Source organism: Capricornis sumatraensis, chromosome 1 (genome assembly GCF_032405125.1).
Source record: "Capricornis sumatraensis isolate serow.1 chromosome 1, serow.2, whole genome shotgun sequence".
Taxonomy (NCBI): Eukaryota; Metazoa; Chordata; class Mammalia; order Artiodactyla; family Bovidae; genus Capricornis; species Capricornis sumatraensis.
Genome location: NC_091069.1, coordinates 95585057 through 95608384, shown reverse-complemented (window position 1 = coordinate 95608384; position 23328 = coordinate 95585057). Strand labels below are relative to the sequence as shown.

Here is a 23328-nt window from a genome sequence, read left to right as displayed (position 1 = left end):
TCAGGCACAGCCTCCAGCACTCCACTGAAAATCCATTTCTGTATTCCCCCACTGGAGTTCAGGGGCACGGCAAGAATGATCCCAACTGGGAAGGCACAGTCTCCCCTCTCTGGGTCCAGCAGGGCCTGGACAGTCAGGCAGCGTCCTCTTCACCCAGCCTGAACTTGTTCAAGCCAACAGAGAAACGAGTGAACCCAGGGTCGCGCTCCAGGGGGAAGGTGCAGCAAAGGCACTCTGTCTGGGGACTCAGATGAGGCCATCAGCCTGGATCCCTTCCAGGGTTTCTGCCTGTCCGCAGTTACTAGCCTCCCGGGTTCTTCCGCCTTCTGTAGAGTGGCCAGCAGTAATCAGAGGTAGACCCTTCCCCCTAATGCATGGGAAGGTGGACTGCAGGAAACAGCTCCTGCTGGAAACTCCATCTGTTTGGCAGGGCTGGGAACCAAGACCCGCAAGCTAAAAGCAGACTCCCGGGGAGGAGGACCCTGGGAGTGGTGTGGAGGCTGCAGAGGCAAAGCAGGAAAACTCAGTCAAGTGGGCCGGGAGCTCAGCAGCTCGCTGTCAGGGACAAGCTGAAAACCCTTTCAGTGTCTTTGTTTCCCTCGCAAGGTCCGTGAGGTTCGGATTACACATGGAAAATGCTTGGAGGTGGGACTGAGAAATCCAATTACTTAAGCACCAAGGGCACAAGAGTTCCAGGTCATAGAGGTAACCAGGATTTGCTCAGACCCTAATCTCACTGTCCTCGGAATGTCTGCCTCCTAAGGAATATTTCTGCGGCATGACAATATTACACCTTAGACCCTCCGCCCACCCTCCTCCAGGATGAGGCAGCTGGCATAGAAGGCAATTAATATTTTAACTTTTTTCTGTACTCTTCAGCATCTTAAATGAAAAGGTCAAAGATCTTAAGCAGAAGAAAAAAAAAAAACTTTGCAGAGTGTGGGGGGCTAAGGGGGTGACATAAAGTAGGAGGGAACTTCCTGAACTCAAAACTATCAGAAACATTAGGAGACTCATCCTTAGAGAAATCAGGGCAGAGGTTGTGACCAGCCCTCAGGGGAAAGGGGCTGAACCTCTCTATGTTATCAAGAGCTACCAAATGGAAGAAGCTCAGAAGTCAAGGAACCCCACCAGGGCAATAGAGCCTTAGAGTCTGGCAGGGCCTAAGTCTATTCTGGCAACTACAGGGGCCTGGCCTCAACCTTAACTGTACGTGCACACGCGCTCACACACACACTCAGACACAGACACAGAGTCCCGCCAATCTACCATCAGAACTGAGACTTACAGAGATAAAAGGACAGACAGGAGGCAACCTTATCTACAGAGGCTATGATGCAAGTAAAATCTTTTGAGGTACTCCAAGAGAATTCTGGGGTAGCAAGATCTCTCCTCTTCCAAGTAGTGGCTCTGTCCCCAAGATGGACAGTACGGAAGAGAGGGGTCAAAACAAAGACCCTCTGCTCTTCCAGAAGCAAAGTTCTAAAGTAATGCTGTTCAAGGAATGACCCATAAACGTTCTCACCAGTTCATCACAACATAAACACAGGAACCAAGAGGAAGCCTTTAGAAACTAGCACAGTGAGGTGAACTTCCGGCTCCATCCCGGAGTGCATTTGCCAGACCACCTCGTTCAATGGCTCACAGATCGGTCTGGACGGTGCTGAACCCCTGAAGGGAGCTATGCATGGCGAGAGCTGCCAGCTCTATATACAGAAGGAGCTGTTTTGGTCCGCAATATTTTGGAAATTAGGAAAACTGACCCTCAAACCCATTAGTTTGAGAACAACCCCCTCAGTTTACAGGGAAGACTAAAGTCCAGGGACTGCCAAATGGCTAAAGACAGAACCCAAGAACAGGAGAGGTGGGATCAGCCAGGAAAAGTCACTGCACGACTGCACGTCTCACCCTCCTCTTCCCGGTCAGCGGTCTCACGGGAGCCCCTAAACCAGTGAGGGCTGCTTACTGCTTCGGATGAGTAGAAGACAATTTGGGGTTCAAGGTAAATGGCCCCAGCACAGTATTTCCTTCCAGCTTTTCTTGAATCTCAAACCCAACGCAGCTAAAGCCAACATCTTCCTTTCAGAATTAAGCTATTGTCCCAGCTGGTCCATTTCTTGACCCCACCACCCTAATCTGTAATCACCAGATCCCAGAAACGCCAACTTATTGAAAACACAGTTGGTATGTTGATTGTTCCTTCAAAGTCCCCTGAGGTCCACTGAGTCTGTAGTGAAAGTAGATGTGAAGAGCTAGGGCTGGTGGGGGGCGAGAGGCTTCCTCTCTCTTGGGCAAGTTCACAACCCCAAACACGAAGATCAAAAGCGTTCACTGCATTAGGGAAAAAAAAAAAAAAAAACTGCCAGAGCTGGTTTTCCCATTCAGTGTTACAGTTTTAGGCAATTTAGTCAATGTCTCCTGCTTCCAGTGATACTGTGACTATCACATCATAATGTTGTCTCCTATTTTTCAGGACCTAGTGTTATACACAGAACACGGCAAACAGTAAATGCAGAAAGACAAAGGGAGAAAGAAACAGAGATAAGGTGAATGGGGACAGGGTCACAGTTCTGGATAGCATGATAATGTGTAGATTTTAATTGTCTCAGCCACCCCCATCTCTATTTGCCCAAAGGCTTCCTCAACTAATCTGTAAGGAAGCTACCTCCTCCTTAGAAGCTACAGACAGCCTTGTAACAAGGGGAGTCCTCAGCTGACTGCCAGATGCCTGAGGACAAGAGAAAATGAGGCCTAAAACCTAGGAGGTCAGGATGGGAAAGACAAGAGGCCCCAAAACTAAGCCAAAACAAGGCCCCTCCCTATACTGCCTGCCCCCATCCCCAGCCAGCCAAACCATTTGCTACAGCCTCAGGGGCATGGGAGGGGACTTGGCAACACCACAATAACCATTTCTAGCAGAAATGTCCATCTGCAGCTGAAGGGAGCCCAGCACCTAGGCCCCTCCTCAGCCAGCCCAGCCAGGGGGCTAAGGAGCCATCACAGTGGCCATCAGGCAGCTCAGGGGCAGGAAGGCTCTCCTTTGGACTCATTCACCCATCTGTACTGCAAAGTTTCCCCCATCTCCCACAACATTCAAAAATGGCTGGGGTCACAAAGGAGGTGGATCTGAGCTCTGGGACTCTAATACTGCACTTATTATGCATGGGGAAGCCCTCTCTTTCCATCCTCAAACTCAACTCTGAAATCCCCTTGGTTGGTTCCTTTCCTAGCCTAGCTTGATATGCCCACCTGCTTCCATATCTGCCCAACTTCACTACCGCTTGTAAACAATACCTCAGAGATAAAAGAGTTCCCGCTGGACCCTCACAAAGGGCTGAAGAGTGGGAAGAGCAGGCAAGAAAGAACTAGGAGGAGTTCCCCATGGTGTGTGGAAAGTTGAGGATCACAGATCCTTGACTAAAGGAGCAGTGGTCCAAAGGAGAGACAGAAGGCAGAGATCCTGGGCACAGTCCCAAAATAGTTTCCACACATCCTCAGCCAATGGAGGGTTCCCATGGGGCAGAGCGTGGGAGCAGCGTGGGAAGCCCAAGAGCCTGGTGCTTGCGGCTCTGGGCACTCACTCTTGTCCAGGCTGCCAAGAGGCAGGAGGTGACAACAGCTTGTGCTACGGCATGTTCCTTGGGATATCATAGGTAGACACGCAACACGCCCAGACAGCACAGTGACCAGCTGCATTCATCAAGCTCAACGTTATGCCTGCGCTGGGCATGACACACACTCTGTGTCACGGATATTCTTGAAACCCTGTCAGGACTCGGCACCTGCTAGACGTGCACAAGCCCACTGGCTGCTGGATAGTCTTCACCCAGCGAGCTTACCCACCCTGGGACCCTCCCATGGGAACCCCCAACCCGGGAGACCCCCTTTGCCCTGTGTCCCAGAGTCTCTGACTGTTCTGAATGAGTCCACACACCACACACATCTTCCTAAAGCACCACCTTCTGACAGAAGAGGATCTCACAAAACCGCTCTGAGGGTATATGTGAAACTCCACACTGAACTATGGGAGAGAACTGCATGGCTGGGGGGAGGTGGCACCAGGAACAGAGGGCTCAGATCCGAGTGCTTGCTGGCAGTGCCCAAGCTGGGCCAAGAGCAAGCTAGGACTTTCCAAGAGACAACTCAACAATAAAAACAAGCACAGACACCTCAGAGCTTTAAAAACACCACCAGTTCAGGCCCCACGCTGAGAAGCGGGAAGGAGGAAGACACGGGTGAAGGGTATTCTCTACTTTCCCAGGCAGCCCTGCCCCATGCCCACAACACTAAGGACGGAGATGTTAGGCTGGGAGATCCCAGCAGGGTGGCAGGGCCGGCACAATGCAGGCAGGGAGGAATGGAGAACACACTTGGAGAAAGCTGAAGAGAAGCCATCGCTAGGCAGGAGGGGGTGCTTTCCGGAGTAAACAAACCTGCCAGCAGTCCCTCTTCTCAGCAGAAAGGGAAGCTCTGGCAGACAAGGCCAAAGACACAGAGAAGGGAGGGAGCTGCCTGCTCCTTGGGCCCATCTGTCCTCATCCCCTTGTCCTGCTTTCTCTAGAGTGGGGGGCAGAGCAGGCACACAATCTCTGTGTCCACAGCCCTCAAAGCACACCGGTGTCTATAACAGTGGGCAGCCAGGGGCACAAGTGGAGGTGGAACCTGGGGGTTCTGCTCTGGATAAAGGGCATGGAGTGAGCTCACAGCTCTCTCCTCCCCACCCACAGCAAAGCCAGTATCATCCACCTCTGCTTGCCTCAGGGGCCTGCCACGGTCTAGTCCCAGGCAGTCACCCAATACTTGCAGCCCCACCAAGGCTTGCCCAACTCTCCAGGGCAGCCAATGCCACCTGGCTCTTCTCCTTCCCCCAGAAGTAAATTTCTTGCCCTCCCTCAGGCACTTCCTGCTGTAAGTTCCTCTGGGAGGAGGCCAGGGAACCACCGTGGTTCCTGATCCACCCCACGACCTCACCTAGGAACCCCCAAACCCCCTGGGAAAGCGGAGGCCCTCCCGGCCAGCATCCCGGCCAGGCAGTGACGGCGGCACTTTCAGCACCTCCAGGGAGCTTCCCATAGTTTTCCCAGGAAGTCAGAGGAGGATTTCCCAGGAGGAAAATCTAAGAGCATCTGGGGACACGAGCAGCTTGCCCACCTGCTACCCAAGCAACCAGACTCCGCCAGCTCCTCACAGGCTCCAGGGGCTGAAGGGGAAGATAGAGCTGAGGCAGGGGCAGGAAAGGGCTCCACTCTCCTAGGAGAAGTCCCATCCAGTCCTGCCTCCCACCTGTCCCTACTCTCTTTCCCCAGCCTCTCTCTGCTCTTGACCTGAGAGGCAGCCACTCTGAGCTGCGTCTTGCTCTGTTTTCTTCACTCTGGGCCAGCAGAAGATACTGCTGAGTAATCCCAAACTCACAGCAGATCCTCAGCCCTGAAAACAGGGCAAAGCCCAAGGAAACCTACTGATCCTGGCCTTTGCCAACCGGGGAAGAACATCTGTGTTTCCTTATAATGGCTTATATTCCACAGACTCTGCCCTGCCCCAAATACCCCAGCCCTGGCCTGAAGACAACCACATGGAGAAGCTCAGTGTCCCCTTCTCCACTTCCAACGCACCTGGTAACATTCCCTTCCGAGTCCCCCAGACACCCATCTGCACAGAGTAACAGCAGCCCACCGCCTGCAGGATTCCCAGTCATGATGTTGCATCAGCCCCCACCCTACCCAAAATATCCTCACCCCCACCACCTCCTCTCCTCTCCAGCCATCTCCATGGTGACAGCAGCATGACTAATGACACCCTATCAGCTTCAGACTCAGGAGCGCAACTCCCCCCCTCCACAGCACCCCCCCACCCCACCCCGGGGATTTCTGCAGATTGGATGCAAACCAACAGTGCCAGGGGCATTCTCGAGAGATTTCCAGAGGCAAGGGTGAGGAGTGGGCTGTGTGTCTTAAATAAAAAAAAAAAAAACAGTTCAACCAACCCAATCCCAACTGCACCCAAACCATCCAGCTGAGAAAGCAAAAAGAATCCAAACAAAACCCACACAGGCCTGAGAATTCATTGGCCGCCTACACCCCCGCCGCCCCTCCCCCTCAGCTGCTGCTACACACACAGTGGGAGATTAAGGGATCACCAGAGGAGACCCTTTATTTTTATCCAATCCAGTCAAACACTTCACCTCTACCACACACACACACACACACACACACACACACACACACACACACACACAAGGTACCTTGACAGCAGCTCCTTGTCCCCACGGCCCGGCTCCTTCACCAGCCTTTATTTCCACCTGCAAAAGAAGCCGGAGAGACGGATAAGCCAGGCCACCACCGGGAAGGCAGCAAAGTCCTTCTGCTGCGCTCCCAGCACGCTGCAGGGGAAGGGGGAGAAGGGAAGGCAGGGGGGCCTCTGAAAGAAAGGATAGCAGGGACCATCTTCCTGCCTCCAGCTGCCACCCAGACGCGCGGTGGATGGACTCATTCGCCTTCAAGAGTGTTTTTGTTTTCATTTCTCCCCTATCCACCCTCCCGAGATCCAGGAGGGCTCGGCCCCTCCTCCTGTGTCCGGTCTGGCCTCGTCCCTCCCCGCCCTGCCCGCTCTACCTCGGCCGGCCTCCTCTGGTGCATCGGCCGGCGGGCCTCCCATTATCCCCGCCGGAGCGCACGGAGGGAGGCACTGCAGAGGCGGCGGCGGCCAGCTGCCGGCCTGGCTCCCCTCCCCGCCGCCGGCGAGGCTGGTGTGGAGGGGGCGGCGCGCTCGCCAGCCAATCCCCGCGGCCGGCCGGGCGGGGGCAGGGCCGCCGGGGGCTGGACCTGCCCGGCCGGGAGGCGGGGGCACCGCCAAGGGTGCCGCGGAGCCGGGCTGGCTGCGGCCCAGGCCCTCCGCCGCTCCCCGGCAGGCTGGGGATCCCGGGGCACCCCCGTCTCCTTCCGAGTCGAGGATCCGAAGGTAATACCCACAGGCATCCTCTGCATCTCCAGGGTCAAAGACTGACTGCGCTCGGGGTCGAGCAGACGCTGGCGGGATTCCCCTTCAGGCCGCTCTCTGGCCCAGCAAACTGCCTCATCCTAGCAGCAGCTAGGACAGTGCCAGGCACTATGATAAAAGCAACAGCCCCTGCAATCCTCCAAGGAAAAGAAAAGCCTTGGAGTATGAACCTTTTACCCCGTTTTGCAGATGAGGAAATAAGGCCGGATAAGTGAAGTAACTCACCCAAGGTGACACAGCTAGAAAACAGCAGCTCTGGGACTCCAAGCCAGGTTGTCCTGCACCGAAGACCAGACTCTCAACCATTATGCAGTCGTCTCCTCCCCACCTCCCATCAACAGATTTCCTCTTGAAGCCAACACTGCCTGTGGCTCAAAGCCTCACCAAGTCAGACTTGCCCTCCTTTGCTCACAAACACCCACACCTCACCCTACTATCGCTCATCCCTGCGACTTGGAACATAGGCCACCCCCTCCAGGCAGTATTGCCTCCACCACCATTCGCAATGTTTCCTCCTCTTTCAGAAAGGCCACGGGAGGTGGCACACCCAGACTTCAGGACTCCCCATGAGGAGAGGAGGCAGCCCAGACTCTGAGCCTTTGAAGGCTGCAACGCCCAGGAGACTGAAGGAGAACAGAATGGGGAGAGGAAAGCCCTGCAGTTCCTAGGCAACCCAAGAGACATCCTGCTTCACCCCAAGCCCTCCCTGTAGCCAACACCCCAGAGTTTCCACCGTCTAGGAGGGCAACCGTCATATGGACTCTGGCACTCATGCATCTGGGTCAGTTCCTGGCTCCGCTATCCAGCTGCAGGACCTTGGTGGTGGTACCTTCTCTCTCTCAGCCTATTTGTAGTTCTATTTTATAGATTAGTATTGCTCGTGAGCAATAGCAGCTACCTCATTACACAGCTATGAGAAGGCTGAAAAAATGCCTCACAGTGCCTGCCACACTGAAGGTGCCCCACTACCACGCTTTGTTTCTCAGCGCTCGTGGTGTGCTACTTCTGTCTCGCAGATGTGGCTTGCGGGACTAGCCAGGACGTGTGAGAGCGTTCAGCGTTGTGCTCTGCTACCAACTCTACCACGTCGCCCAATTACGCCCGTCCCTGAAGCCCCAAGGGGGCACTCAGAATGGGACAAGCTGTCCTAGGAGAGACAGCAAAGCTGGTCTCTGGTGAGGAGACTCCAGGAGGCACCAGGGACCACACCTGCCTCACCTCTGGGGACAAAGGGCAGCCCTGCTGGGCTCCTCCCTAGGGCAGGGAGGAAGGCAGGTGACAAAGCAGGCCAAGGGGCACTGTCCTGAGCCGTGTGCTTCTGCTCCCCTTAGCTCTGACCTTGGCCAGGCCAAGCGAGGTCCCCTCCTTTATCCTGGTCCCCAAAACCCCTGCCCCACCCACCCACCGCAAACACAGTCTGCTGCTGGATAAGAGCAACTAACACGGCTTGGATAATAACGATCAATACTGTTGCTGCTCCGGCTGCCACAGTTTATCAAGCCCCTGCTACGTACCAGGCCCTGTGCCAGCACACTGTGGGAGCATCTCATCTGACTTACTCCACACACGACCTTATGGGGAAATGGGCTTAGAGATGTTAAGTGACTTGCCCGTCAACACACAGCTGGTGAGTGGTTAGCTAGAATTCCAAGCCAGGCATGTCTCATTCCAGTTCTTTAAGCCGTCTCTCCCAGCCTACCTCAGGGAAATGCAAAGAGGGATAGGGTCACTTGAACCACACTACTTCCCTGTAAGCTATGGGTCTGAGAATAGTAATATTTTCATGCCTCAGAGACTTGGCAATGCTGCTCCTTGCCTAGGTTCCCCTGCCTCTCCCCCACCTGGCAAGCTAATACAGTGCAAGGCTTAATCCAAACGTCACCTCCCACTGCTGCCTTCCCAGCTCATCTAGCCCCCATGAGCTTCACCCCACTCCTCCCGGGGCCTCTTCTAGAGCAGTCACACCAAGTACAGTTATTTATTTACACGGCCGTCTCTCCCACGTGGGCAGGGGCCCTATCTTCCCCACTCACTAGGCTCTGCACAGAGCTGGAATGTGCTGAGCTGAGTTTCTATACAAGGAGGGTGGAAGGGCAGGGGGCTGGGCACTGAGATGCAGAAGCCACTCTCCAGGTCTGTCTGTTCTCTGAGGCCCCCAGAGATCAGAGGAACACTTGCTCTCCTGGGAGAGGACCTGCCACCTGAACTATAGCCAAGACCCAGCCTTGTTCAGCCAGCACGCGTTTTCCTCACAAGGCTGCAAGCCACCCTGACTCTCTGCTTGAACCATCCCTCTCCCAGTGCTAACTAAATCCCACCCCAACTGCAGGTCCCAGCCCACCCCCTGGCAGCCTGCAGACACACTAGCAGAGCCCATGGTCCCTAAGGCAGCGCACCTGCAACCACCTCCATCCCACGCTGGCCTCCTGCCCTGTTCTGAAGCACCTGGAATGCTAGGGCTCCAAGGAGTCACAGAGGCACATACCGGGACCACCCTGCCTCCAGCAGGGACACTCCCCACACTTCACACCTGACCCCCTCTCCTCTCTATCAGGCCCTCTTTCTGTATTTGGGGCTTCACAGTGACCAACCCAAAGGTCACTGGGACCCCTCTCATAGGGGCTGAAGGTCTCTCCGCACTTTCCATCATGACCCCTAGACCCCACTGCACTCCCAGCAGGAGAAATGGGGTCACAGCCCTCTCCACTAGGCAAGAGGTGAATGGATTAACTCACTCGCAGAACCCACTAAATACCCCAACACAGAGAACCTCAGAAATACAGATCCTCACAGGCCAGAACTCACATAGATATATAAAGACTAAGAAGTGGGGATGCATCCAGACACAGATTTGGGGGGCTTTGAAGGAGGATCAACCAAGCAGCAACCCCATGCCAAGCCCCATAACTGAAGCATGATGTACCGTATCTTATTTACCCCTCAGAACAAACCAATGACATAGGAATTATTAATGCCCATTTTACAGATAGATTAATTGGGAGACTGAGTAGGGCCTCTCACTCCCTCACTGGCAGCAGTACAGGTGGTGCTGCTCTGTGTAGCTCTATGATTTTATCAACCTACCTCCTCTTCTAGAGTTGGCAGGGGGTAGACGGGCGACTTCTCTTCCCTTGCCATGGCTGTGTCCTGAACAAGGTCACTCGCCACAGGTCTTTACTTCAAAGCTCAGTTCAAGCCCCACTTCCTCCAGGAAGCCTTCTCAGGTTACCCGAGTCCTCTGCCAGCTGACAACACTTCCAGTGTTTCTCATTTGACACTTGGTACTGCTATTTGTCTGTGTATCCTGCTTCTCCAACCAGAATGGCTAGAGTTGTGCCTCTTCAAAGCCCTGGGGTTTTTTTTCTTTGCCCAGCATTCCACACACTGAAGGCACTTGGAATCCAACGTGGGGGAAGTCTGTGACCTTCCCTTCCCTCTCCACCGCACAAAGGATCCTGCCAAAGAAACCCAACACCCCCTCCACCTTCGGAGCCTATGTTTGAAGTCACTGGTGTCCACGCATCAATTTCCACCCAAGTAATTGCAGCCCATCACACACACATCATCCCCTATATTTGAAACTCTTTGCGGTTGTCATGGGAACTGCCTTTGCCTTCATTCACTGATCAGGCCTCACAATTAGCTTTGGCAGCGGAAGTCTGTGTCAACGGCAATCGCGGGGAGGAGAAAGCCGAGGAGGTGGAAGAACAGCAGCAAGGGAAGAAAAGGTGCTCCTCCTTGGAGATGCAGGAGAACCAGACTGAACTCGGGCACCCGGTGATGTCAGAGGGGAAAGCACAGCCAGCCAGCAACTCCACCTGCACACTTCCATGCCAACAGACAGGACGCACCCAGATCCCCCCAGGCTGGCAGGCAGCAGCCGTGCCTCTGCCCACAACCCCCCATGCTGCGCTAAATGCTTCTAAGAAGATCTTACATTCTGTGAACTTCGTCAGGGTCTCCCCAATCCATATTTAACAGTTTTGGACCATCAAATGTCCCAGGATCCAAGCAAATAATTGGAATGACAGAATAACAGAAACTTAACTGGTTATTGAGAAGGTGAGACCGGAATACTGAGTGGTTTAGAAACCTGGGGACAGCCCCAGGGGAAGCCTTCTAAGAGTAATTAACACAAAGCGTCTTACCTTCCACCTTGAAGATTCATGAACACCCTCAGCTGGTGCCCTGCGGTCTATGTCCTTTCACACCCCTGCCACCAGTCTCGAGCATTTGAGTAGCGTATCTGTACAACTCAGCTTCAGGGGAGATGCCTCCCTCCTCCCGGAAGCCCCACCTCATCCTTCACATATCACTCTGCTGAAACTCTCAAAACAGGTCCCTTTCCTTCCATGATGGGCTCTCTTGGCCTAACAGTGACTAAGACTGGTCTCTGCCCTCAAGGCATCCCTCCCTTGTAGCCCTACCAGACTGCTCTGTAATTATTTGTTGCCACGCTTGTCTCCCTGCCCAGACTGTGAGCTCATTAAGGACAGAGTAAATGCTGCCTCCCCTTTACCGCCAACTCGGGCTTAGCGCAGCGCCTCAAACACAGCCGGTCCCAAGCGAGATGTGCAGGAGGCGGCTGGGAAGGCAACCTGCAGGTCTAGCAGTCAAAGCAGGTGACATCCTGCCTCCAGAAACTGAAGTGACGCCAGTGCCCTCCCCCGGCACAAGGGACACAGGAGGTCCAGGGACCGAGGAGACACTCCAGCAGGCCGCCTCTCCTCCGTATCCCTCTAGCAGCCGCTCTCCTCTCACTGGCTCTCAGCACCCCACCCCATCCTGCGCTGTCAACCGTCCGGACTGGACCCAGCCTCCCCATGCGAAGATGCCATTCTCTCTCTTCTCCAGGGCTCCAGGGTCATTCCCAGCATCAACCAGGGAACCAGGACACCCAGAGCTTACCCTTAAAAAGCAGACCAGTCAGTCAAAAGATTGAGACTCCCCCAGCAGTCCAGCAGTTAAGACTCTGTGCTTCCAATGAAAGGGGTACAGGGTTCCACCCCTGGTCTGGGAACTAAGATCCCACATGCCATGCAGCACAGCCAAAAGAATAAAATAAAATAAAAACAATAAAAAAACCAAAATGAGACCAGAGAAAGCCACTCAGTGTCCTTCCCGCAAGGAAGACTCAGAAGGGGACAGACTCTAGTCTGGTACATTGTCACTTATTCCTGACCCAGCATCTCCACACCCCTTCCTGAGGATTCCTCTGGCAGTAATTAAATGGGGTGGGGGGCTAGGGGGTACATGCACTCTGACAAGTGGGCCCAAATGAGTCTACCTCACACAACTCCCTTTTCATGTGGAGCATCAAGATTTGCTCTGTACCAGTAGTGGGAGGCGCACCATTCTGTCCACAGACGCCCTGGCCGGCTGTGGAGAGGTGGGCACAATGAAGTTGGAATGCGTACAGGTCAGAACCAGCAGTTCAGGAACAGAGCTCGCACGCCCTGAAGCAAGCAAGCAACCCCCCAGTGGTCACCAGAGGCCTGGCCAGCTACCCCACACTGAGTGCCAACTTTTACTTTCCCCTCCCTCAGTGACTAATAAAAACTCAGGTTATCAGATCTCTTAGGCAAATGACAGGAGACAAGGCCACAAGGGGGTGCGTCCACCCCAGGTGTGCCAGCAGGCTGGGCCCTGCACGGACACACTCAGGCTGAGGCCTAAAGCCACCCTAAAGGACTCTCCCAGCCAAAGTGCAGCAGAGCTCAAGGCACATAAAGGAGTCCTATTCCTTTTCAACACCTTCTGTCCTGCTGAGCATGCTGCCCTCAATCCACAAGGGAGCTGTAAAGAAGGGATGGGGGAGGGGAATCCGTGACAACTCCTGAGACCCCCGCCCCCCCGAGTGGTCTTTCAGCTCACCCAGTCCCCACACCGCCTCCTCCAGTACGAGAGGCCCAAAGCAGAGAGGCAGCTGCTGACTCAGGGTGGGGTCCGCGCCAGGGCAAGAACACTCAGACAAGGATCACCAGGGCTGCTGGGCACGAGTGAGGGTGGGAGAGTCATCCCCCCAGGGAGCTTCAGAAAGTGTCTTTGAATAGGAAGCCACCCCTCATTCCTACTGTTTTTCCCCACAGCAGATAATTTAAACAGGGCTCAAGCCTTCAATGAGAAGCAATAAGCTTTGCTTTGGATTAGAACCTCCCTCCCAAAAAAGCGCTGCCCCTGGGAACAGGGACCCTAACCCAACTTCCCTATCCCTCACTTACCTTGGTGGGGAACAAGGACCCTAACCCAAAAAATTCCTCCCAAGAATAGCCAACCAGGACAGCTATTTCCCCAACCCAGAAACAGGCTTCAGTGAGGGTTTAGAGACCATGGAGGACAACTACATGTCCAGTAGAATTACCCACACAGATAAAACACACACACACACATATATATATAACATACACAAGCCACTTGAAAGGCAGCCAGTGTGACTGAGTTACTGAATTTCATGTTAATTACATTTAATTTTTGTAGCAACACACGACTAATGGCATCCATATCAGACAGCACAGGCAGAGCATGCTTTTTAAATCTGGGATGTTATGAACACTCCTGAGAATTTGCTGAAAACCACGAACCCTCTCCCCTGAGAAAACATACCCCTGCACATTCACACACTCGGCTGAAACTTTCAGAAAGTTCACAGACCGTATTCCCACCCAGCTCTGAGATTAGGTCTAGAGATTGACCAAAACCTTCATGGCCTAAGAACAAGGTTTTATCTGCAATGTAGTTGTCTAAGGGATACGCTACACTTGACATAGTTTGTGCAAGAGACCACCACATGAGGAAGCCCCCACCTGATAGAGGACGTCTTCGTAACATCCCAGCCTCTACAAAGACCCATGCAGGCACAAGACCGGGTCTTCAGCCTTGGAACAGCTATAAATGTCAGACAACTCTTTTTCTCACAGATGGACTCAGTCTGCCTGCTTACAATTGCTATGCTCTAATACTGTCCCCCTGCTTATTTAACTCATATCCAGAGGACACCATGAGAAACGCTGGGCTGGAAGAAGCACAAGATGCAATCAAGACTGCCGGGAGAAATATCAATAACCTCAGATATGCAGATGACACCACCCTTATGGCAGAAAGTGAAGAGGAACTAAAAAGCCTCTTGATGAAAGTGAAAGAGGAGAGTGAAAAAGTTGGCTTAAAGCTCAACATTCAGAAAACGAAGATCATGGGATCTGGTCCTATCACTTCATGGGAAATAGATGGGGAAACAGTGTCAGAGTTTATCTTTTTGGGCTCCAAAATCACTGCAGATGGTGATTGCAGCCAGGAAATAAAGACACTTACTCCTTGGAAGAAAAGTTATGACCAACCTAGACAGCATATTCAAAAGCAGAGACATTACTTTGCTGACTAAGGTCCATCTAGTCAAGGCTATGATTTTTCCAGTGGTCATGTATGGATGTGAAAGTTGGACTGTGAAGAAAGTTGATCGCCGAGGAGTTGATGCTTTTGAACTGTGGTGTTGGAGAAGACTCTTGAGAGTCCCTTGGACTGCAAGGAGATCCAACCAGTCCATTCTAAAGATCAGTCCTGGGTGTTCTTTGGAAGGAATGATGCTAAAGCTGAAACTCCAGTACTTTGGCCACCTCATGCAAAGAGTTGACTTATTGGAAAAGACTTTGATGCTGGGAGGGATTGGGGGCACGAGGAGAAGGGGACGACCGAGGATGAGATGGCTGGATGGCATCACTGACTCGATGGACGTGAGTCTGAGTGAACTCCGGGAGTTGGTGATGGACAGGGAGGCCTGGCGTGCTGCGATTCATGGGGTCGCAAAGAGTCGGACACGACTGAGTGACTAAACTGAACTGAATAAAAGTCCTGCACATTCCCCGACACGAAGGAACTAACTCCCTCTTCCACACAGGATTCATCTTAGCCTGAGTTCCCCTACTTACTCGTTTCCAAGCTGAACAACCATCTTTTTCAGTTGCCTTCCATGTGACCACTTTGACAGAGCTCCTAGAGACAGGCTTTCAACACACCTTTTTAGAGTTTCAGCTCTTCCTACCTGCTGGGAAGCCAGGAATCCTTACTTGTACATTTCTTTCTTTTTTAAAAATATGTGCAGGACTTTGGATTTACCCCGATTCAATTCCATTGAGTTTTGCTGAATCCCACTGTTCCAGACTGCCCCCATCTCCTTTACCCATGTTTCACCATTCAACTTCAATATCGCATCACCACTACTCCTGCGACTGCCACACACCTACCCACGGATCATACCTGCTCCCACCTACATCCGAGGGAGAGGGCACACATCTCTTCTGCTCCTAACCCTCCAGGCCCTTCCATGAAACCCAGAGTTCTATGGATGTGCTCCTGCTATTCACAACTACCACCAGCTACCACTCCCTCATAGGGCTCCCACGTCCCAAGTCAGGCTGCTGAGCAGCAAACATCTTCTGAGAGCCCTTTCCCAGCTGTTCTCAGAACACACAGATATACACACTCATACACACACACACACACACACACACACGTTCTTAAAGGGGTTACTGATAGCTCGTAAGACTAGATTGAAATGGACTCCAGAAAAACAAGAACAAACATGGAGTAAATCTCAAGATGTTCTTGTCTCCCTGGCCTACAGGGTAAAAAATAGGTTGGGTCACCCTCCTTACTCTTGTTGGCAATGGGAATACCTTACCTGTGTTCATCAAGACTTATTTCTGTCCCCTTTTCCACGCCTCACCCCCTTCTCCACTCACAGAAGTGCCGCAGACTGGCTTCTCAAACTCTCAAGGACATACAAATCACCTGGGAATGTGGTTCAAGTGCAGGCTCTCATTCAGTAAGTCTGATGTAAGGTCTGAGATTCTGTTTCTAATAAGCTCCCAGGTGATGCTGATTTTGCCAGTCCACTGATCAGCAAGGTGGAAATATGGTTGTAATCCATTCAGGTCCCCTAAGATTCAGGTGAGCAATGTGCTGTCCAAGTGAGCGCCCATCAAATCAGCTTTCATCTGTATCAGAGGAGTTCCACTCTAACTACACATTAGATATACCTGGGGAGCGCCAGCCCAATTGGAGTCCTCCCCAGAACAATCAAACTACTGACAGAATCCCTGGGAGTGGGATCCAGGTGATCCCAACATGGAATCCCTGATCCACACTGGCTGGTAAAAGTTCTCAACAGGGTAATTATACCTGTGTCCTCTTCAGAATGCTGCTGTTAAAAAAAAAAAAAAAGAATGCTGCTGTTGCTGCTAAGTTGCTTCAGTCGTGTCCGACTCTGTGAGACCCCAGAGACGGCAGCCCACCAGGCTCTGCCGTCTCTGGGATTTTCCAGGCAAGAATACTAGAGTGGGTTGCCATTTCCTTCTCCAATGCATGAAAGTGAAAAGTGAAAGTGAAGTCGCTCAGTTGTGTCCGACTCTTTGTGACCCCATGGACTGCAGCCCACCAGGCTCCTCTGTCCATGGGATTTTCCAGGCAAGAGTACTGGAGTGGGGTGCCGTTGCCTTCTCCGCTTCTTCAGAATGACTTTAAATAAAAAAACTGGCCCTCTGATCTATGATGCTGGAAGGAAGCACTATCATTTATTTGCAGGAATCCAGGCCCACTGGTTTGACTTGAGTTGCTTTGTAGAGAACCACAGGTATCCCCGAGCCCACCGTTTGTCTTTCTAAATCTCATGAACCACCTTTTTAAAAATCTGCTCTAGGACCTGGTGGTCCAGTGGTTAAGAGTCTGCCTGCCAATGCAGGGGACAGGGGTTTGATCCCTGATCTGGGAAGATTCCATATTCCACAGAGCAACTAAGCCCATGCGACACAACTACTGAGCCCACGGGCCCTGGAGCCCGTGAGGCACAACAAAGCAAGCCACTGCAGTCAGAAATCCATGCATCGTGACTGGAGGGCAGCCCCCGCCCACCACTGGAGAACAGCCCGTGTGCAGCAGCAAAGACCCAGCACAGGCAGAAATGAAAGATAACTAATTTAGAAGTCTGCTCTAGGATGGGCAAAAACGGAAACTGGTTTACAATTTCCAGCATATCTTTGAAAAATTGAACCTTCTACCTGTCTCTGGTCTTCTGGCTCTCTCCCAATCATCATCTAATTCCACAACAACGCCATTCCATGGGCATACCTGAAGGTGTGTAGTAGGGACTCAGATTCACGTAGGGTAGCTGACTCTCCCTCCCTAACCACACATGCCATGGTTTATCCTTTCCCCAGTTTATACTCCATGGCAAAACAGGGACCTAGAGGCTTCTCTCGGTCACCAGTTCTGCTCCAAAGCTGTAAGACCACCCTTTCCTTCTATGTTCTTACTGGGAACATGTAAAACACTATTAGTGTCTTGAGCATCTTCCACCACCTCAGCAGATTCTGGCCACTGGACTCTCTAATATTCTTCTTAAAGGGTCAGACAACCCTTGACTCGCACCCCCTTTCCATGTAAAAAGCATGATCTTTCACCATCTGCACTCCCTAGACAGCTGCCCAAGCAGCCACACAGATGGTCCAGCTCTTAGGCCCTCACCACCTTCCTCCTTAGGGCCCCCATTTAGAACTGCTGAGTCAGCATTTTCTTTTTAAAAAGCAATCCTATCCCTCCAGCTAACTTCCCTTTTAGAGTCTGTAGCCATGGGGTTTAAAACTGTTTACATCTGAAAAACAATCTTCTGAGGTCTATGGTCGACACCTCTCCTTGCCCAGGTGTCTCCCTAGATTCACAAATGCTGAGATGGGCTCCCTATCTCTAAAGTCTCACCACTTCTACTTTACCGATCAATTCTCCCTTCACTGGTGGAAACTGCTACCTTCCTGATAGCATCCCCCACCCCACCCTACCCCACCCTCAGCCCATCTTCAGGAAGACAGAACCAGGAGCAGGTGAGGCAAGAATTGGTCAGGTGTTCCGATACTGTTGAGAAATCCCAAATTCCAAAGTATCTTTTCTCAACACGGGCATGGAGCTTTGTTTCAGCCACGAAATCGACCTGGCTGAGGGCTAGACACACCATATATATTTCTATTTCTCACTCATGCGTCTAACCTCATGTATACATACTTCCAGAAAGTTTTTTTTACAAGGAGTTTTTCTCCTACCCTCTTTATCAAACCTTCACTTCCCTCACCCATGGGCAGCTTTTCAGTCAGGCCCTGGGCCACACCAGCTCCTCGCTCCTGGATGTCCAGCCTCCTCCCCAAGGAAAGAGACTGGCAAACTCCTCCCTCCTGTTGCCTGGCCCCACAGTTCTATGAGTAAGCTGGGATGTCTTGAAATAAACATTTAATAAACAGTTACAGCTCAGGACGAACATATATAATTTTTATGCATAAAGATTGATTCTCTTCTAGATGTTCTAGGAATGTCTCGTCACCATGCACTGATTCCCTACCATGTACTAGAGATTCTGCCTATTTTATCTCAATTAATCCTCACAAAGAAGGGTTACCCCATCTGACATGTGAGGGAAAAAAAAAAAAAAAAAAACCAATGCTCCAAAGAATAAGCAGCAAGCACTTACTTTGGGCTCTGCATCTCCACACTCACCAAAGCCTACTTTTCTAGTCAGCCATCTCCACTGTGCTACAAGCCACCACGCAGGTGAAAAAGGATGTGGAAGTCAAACAGCCTCTGACATCAGCCTAGGATCTAAATCCTTCCTGGCACTAGGGAGGAAGACCACAGCTGCAGAAACGAACTCCTTCAGGTGTTTTCCCTCTCTTTAGGGCCCAGAGGAGTAAGTAGTCACTTACCTCTGTGGTGGACAGGAACAGCCCCGGGAGTCGCCTCTGGTATTAAAATATGGAATGTCTCTGACTAGGGGGGCTCTGTAGCACCACCTACCCACACTGGGTAAAAAAGTGAGGAGCAGGGAAGGAGACAAGAAAATCAAGATAATGTTCCCCCTCTTAAAGGATGACACAAAGCAGCTGCCAGCAGACAGCTCTGCGGAAGTCCCAAAGGAACCTGGAGGAGGTGGAGACAGGCTGGACATGAAGAAAGGATGCCCAAAGAGGAGACGCTGAGAAGCACGGATGCAAGGAGAGGGCCTGATCCCCAGGAGACACTGAGAAGCACGGATGCAAGGAGAGGGCCTGATCCCCAGGAGGCTCCTGGGATGCTCTTCTTGTCCCACCTGAAGAGCAAGGACTAAGATCTAAAGTTCTGTTTCCAACAGTCAGGTTTCCTCCTTTCCCAACCTCCCAAATACTGGGACATGTCCCCTCTTTTACATGGCTGCTCAGACCTGGTGGTGAAGGTCCCAGCAGTCCCCTAGGGGCTGTAAATGCCGGGTGGTTCCCTGGGCTCTCACTCAGGAACAGCCTAGAGGGCCTGTCAGCTCTGCCAGCAATACATTTGTCTAATGCAGTGTTGCCTGGACAGTGGTTCCCACGCTCTTAGCCTTCACAGACCGATTAAAAAAAAAAAACTATGGTGAGAGACACTAGTTACTATTCTGTATTTTGCCAAGTAAAGACTCTTTTTTAGAAAAAAAAAAAAAATAGATCTACTTTCTATCAACATTTCCATTCCATAAAAGAAAGTATATTTTCAATCATCAAAAAGTAGAAAGTACCTATCCCTAAAACAAAGTTCTGCTCTTTAAGTCAAACAAAGTTAACTTCAAGACAAACCTCACTCCATTGTCCCCTTCCCATTTCTGCAGAAACCCAGAGAACTTGTCATGGGGCCGCACTGGTCCACAGATCAGCATGTGGACCCTCTGTCTGGGGGAACCACTGGACACCAGCTGCGTTTTCCCCAATCCTGCAGGCCTTGAGAGCCAGCCGGCCATGGCAAGGTCCACAGGGATGTAAACATCCAGGGGCTTGACTCTAAGCCTCAGCCAAGCCAGATTCCTCCTCTCTTAACTGCGACCACTGGCAACCCAGGGCAGCAGCTTACACACAAGGATGACAGGCCCCTGGCTACACTCCCAGCCCCTTTCACTCAGGTGCACCTCCTTGCTGCCAAAAGAAGAACTTAAACACGGTTCACAGGAGCCACGCACTCTAGGAACATCCAGCCCAGAAAGCTCATCCCCCAGGGTTTGAGAGGAATGAAGTGAGAGGAAGGCAGCAAAGAAGGAGATAAACCCTAGAAGGAAGCAAGCAAAGGAACCAAGCCTTACAAAGTAGACGGGGCATGTCCTCCTTATACCGAAACAAAAGCTCTCCTGCCCCGGACTGAAGCCTACCCTTGGTCCAACCCCCCTTTCAGAAACAACCCACAGGGCACTGGGCCAGCAGGATACCAACTCCCCCGTAAACAGCAGCAACATAAAGGGGCTGCACACAGCCTCCCAGGCTGGGGTGGGGAGCTACAGATGTGATCCAGATGTCCGCTTTAACCTTAGACTGGGGAAACAGGGCACCCATCGCTGTCCCTGGCCCGTGATACGCAGCTTCCGCAGGGAGCAGACAAGAGGAGAGAAGGGGCAGAAATGTCCCAGCAACGGCCACTTTCCTGACCAAAACACTTGGATCTGTCTTCCCAGCCACAAGACCACAGCCCCACCAAACTGGCGGCACAGCTCCGACACTCAGCGGTCAGGGAAATCCCAAGTGCAAGGCGCCAGCCCATCGAAGCCACAGGTGCCCCGGCTCCCAGAAGCACAGCGGTTTCCAGCCCAGCTGGAAAGGGCTTCAAAGGCCAAGAAGCACAGCCCCTCCACATCCCCAGGGAGAAGACAGACTCAGAGAGGGGACCTGAGTCGTCCGAGCCCTTGGACAAATCAGGGGCAAAGCGGGGAAGCCCCACGGACAGCGCAGGCCTCGGTCTCTGTCCAGCGCGAGTCCCGCTGCCTGAAGCGACCTCAGCCGCTACAGCGCTCCTCCCAAGCTGCTTCACTTCACTCGTCCCTACTTCTGCCAACTCTCTGCTGTGGCGGCTGCCACCAGCCTCACGGCCGGCAACCCACCACCGGCATGCAAAGGAAAGACGGCCGCTGCAGTGCCACTGCCTCTCCTTCCCCCCCTCTGTTCTCATTCCAACTCCTCCTCCCCTCCCTTGCCCTCCCAACTCCCAATTAAGGGAGTACTCCTTCCTGGGGTTGACAGCGTCTCAAACACACATCATTCATTCATTCATTCATTCATTCAATTAGCATCTGAGGGCTTCCTACACTCCAAAGAACTGAGCCAGGTCCTAACACAAGGCATAAAAAGTCCTTGACCTCAAGTACTGTCTAGCATGGGAACTCAAACCATGGGTTTCTCATTAAATTCCCAAACATGTTTAGGTACCATCCCCAAAAGGATGGCGCTCAAAAAGAGATTTAGGGAAAGAAACATCCCACTCCATCAGGGCAGCATAAGACCATCCTGTCACTCCAAATTTTTCCTTCCAAACCCATCAGCCTCCACCCCTTACCTGACACCATCACTCCCATATCACCCAAGCATTAGCATGACCTTGAAATATATCTGAGGCTTCAAGCAGACAAAAAACTTCTAAAGATAAAGCTGGATACCATTGTCCCATGTCAAATGCAAACATCCGGGATGAGAGCGCTAGCTCAAAGCCCTGTGCAACCTGGTTACCCTCCCACCAATTGTAAGCGCAGCAAACTAGCTCGAACCAGCTTCTAAAGACAGCTATGCTCCTATTCGCAGCCCCACTCAAAGTTGGACCAGGAGGATCAAAACGGGATAATGGGCTTAACGGTCTTCAGCAAGACTCTTGTGAATGCAGCACCCTCAAGGAAGGAAAAGGGCTGTCAAGCAAGACCCAGCTTACCTCCTTGAGAAGCCCCACTTTCTTCTTCAGCACCTCACACTTGCGCAGTTTGCAGATTTGGTGTGTGCGGCGGTTGGTACAGCTGGTGCAAGCCCCACAGTTTTCCAGCCGCCGGCAGGGCTCACAAGTACCACACCGTTTCCGCTTCTTCCGCCCATCTCCACCCCCTCGGAGTTGGGGTTCACTCCCGGCCACTGGAAGCCCAGGCCCCGGGTAGCCCGCTACCATCACCTGGCCCTGAGGGAAGTCATAAAGGCCTGGCAGGTCCGGCTGGACTGCCAGGGGCACCTGAAACTGACTCATGACGTTGCCAGAGGTGGGGGCATAGGTGCTGGGGCAGAGCCACAGTCCAGCTTCCTGCCTGCAAAGGCCACCAACAAGTCCTTCTTCCTAACGCAGTCAAAATCTACAGAGCGAAGGCAAGTAGCTCCAGGCCGCGGGTGGGGCACCTCTTCTCAACCCCTCTTCACCTCCTCTGCAGCAGTCTGACAGGACTCAGTTGGGGGCCACTCTCCCAGGGGCCCGGGATCTGGGGGAGGGCGTCAGCGGCAGTCCCCAGAGAAGGGGTCATCTTGGCTGGGTGGGCTCTTCACCCTCACCCACCCTGGACCCAGGCATGAGGTGAGCAGGTGGGTGTGTGACGGGGGCAGGGTAGGGTGAGGAGCTCCTCCTCCTGGCTTCTCCTTTCCCAGCTCAGAATGATGGAGAAGGCAGCGCGCAGCCTGGAAAAGAGACAGAAAGGGGAAGCGCATCACTCGGGGCTGGGGGACAACTTTCACTCTTTCGGTTACCTCTTCCTGCTTCTGGGAAAAGAGAAGTTGGGGGAAGAGAACGGGCTTGCTCTCATGAAATTCTGTCCAGAACCTCTGGCAGGGCACACTGGCACCCGCTCCCTGATGGAGCAGGACGAGGGCCTGACGAGGTGTTAAGGAAACCTGGACGGCGAATTTAAGGGGGCGGTCAAGGTGAGATGTCTAAGAAAGTTGTCCTTTTCCCCACCCCCACGGGCTTGGGAGAGTTTTGCCTAAATTCCCACACGCCCCTCACTGGAGGTCGCTGGGCCTTCCCCAAGGGAGCACAGCTTTCAAAATAAAGTTTGCCGAGAGCTTCACTCGGCGGGGCTGCCCGGGCGCCCCGGGCACTGAGGCGGCCTGGAGTGGGGCGCGCCCGGGGTAGCCCGCGCCGGCCGCCCAGCCAGCGGGCCGGACCCTGGAGGGCGGCCCGCTCCAACGAGGGGGCGCGGGGAGGGGGGCGCGCTCCGGCTCAGGCCCGGCCGCGCGCGCGCAGCCGCTCGGGCTCCTTTGTTCTGGGGCCTCGGCCGCTCGGCTTCGGCGGCTCCGCAGCCCCCGCCCCGCCCCGCCGCCCCCGCCCGGCTCAGCTACACTGTGACCCGCAGCACCCCCGCCTCGTCTCCCGCAACAAAGTAGCGGGGCGCCCCCCCGCCCGGACCGTCCCCTCCCCTGCGGGCCCCCCCCCCGGCCTCCCCTCCCCCACCCCGGAGCCGGAAAGGCACCGACTGCACCGACCTGCCCGCCGCCTCCGGGGCGGAGCGCACAAAGGGGCAAAGTTTCCCGGCCCGCGCCGCCGCCACCACCGTCGCGGCCGCCG

General features: G+C 53.2%; 1 protein-coding gene across 2 annotated transcripts in view; it reads right to left on the bottom strand.

The window, feature by feature from the left end:
- Nucleotides 1–22023, bottom strand: part of TET3 (tet methylcytosine dioxygenase 3) — a 101965-nt gene extending 79942 nt beyond the window's left edge. The window contains exons 1-2 of one of the 2 annotated variants that reach the window (XM_068982870.1): nucleotides 21721–22023; nucleotides 6242–6298 (exon numbers count right to left, since the gene is read on the bottom strand). In XM_068982870.1, coding sequence (XP_068838971.1) covers nucleotides 6242–6298; nucleotides 21721–22023 — 360 coding nt within the window. Of the gene's footprint in view, nucleotides 1–6241; nucleotides 6299–6611; nucleotides 6636–21720 lie in introns of those variants that run through there. The other variant, XM_068982877.1, reaches the window with a different exon arrangement.
- Between the last annotated feature and the right edge of the window lie 1305 nt (nucleotides 22024–23328).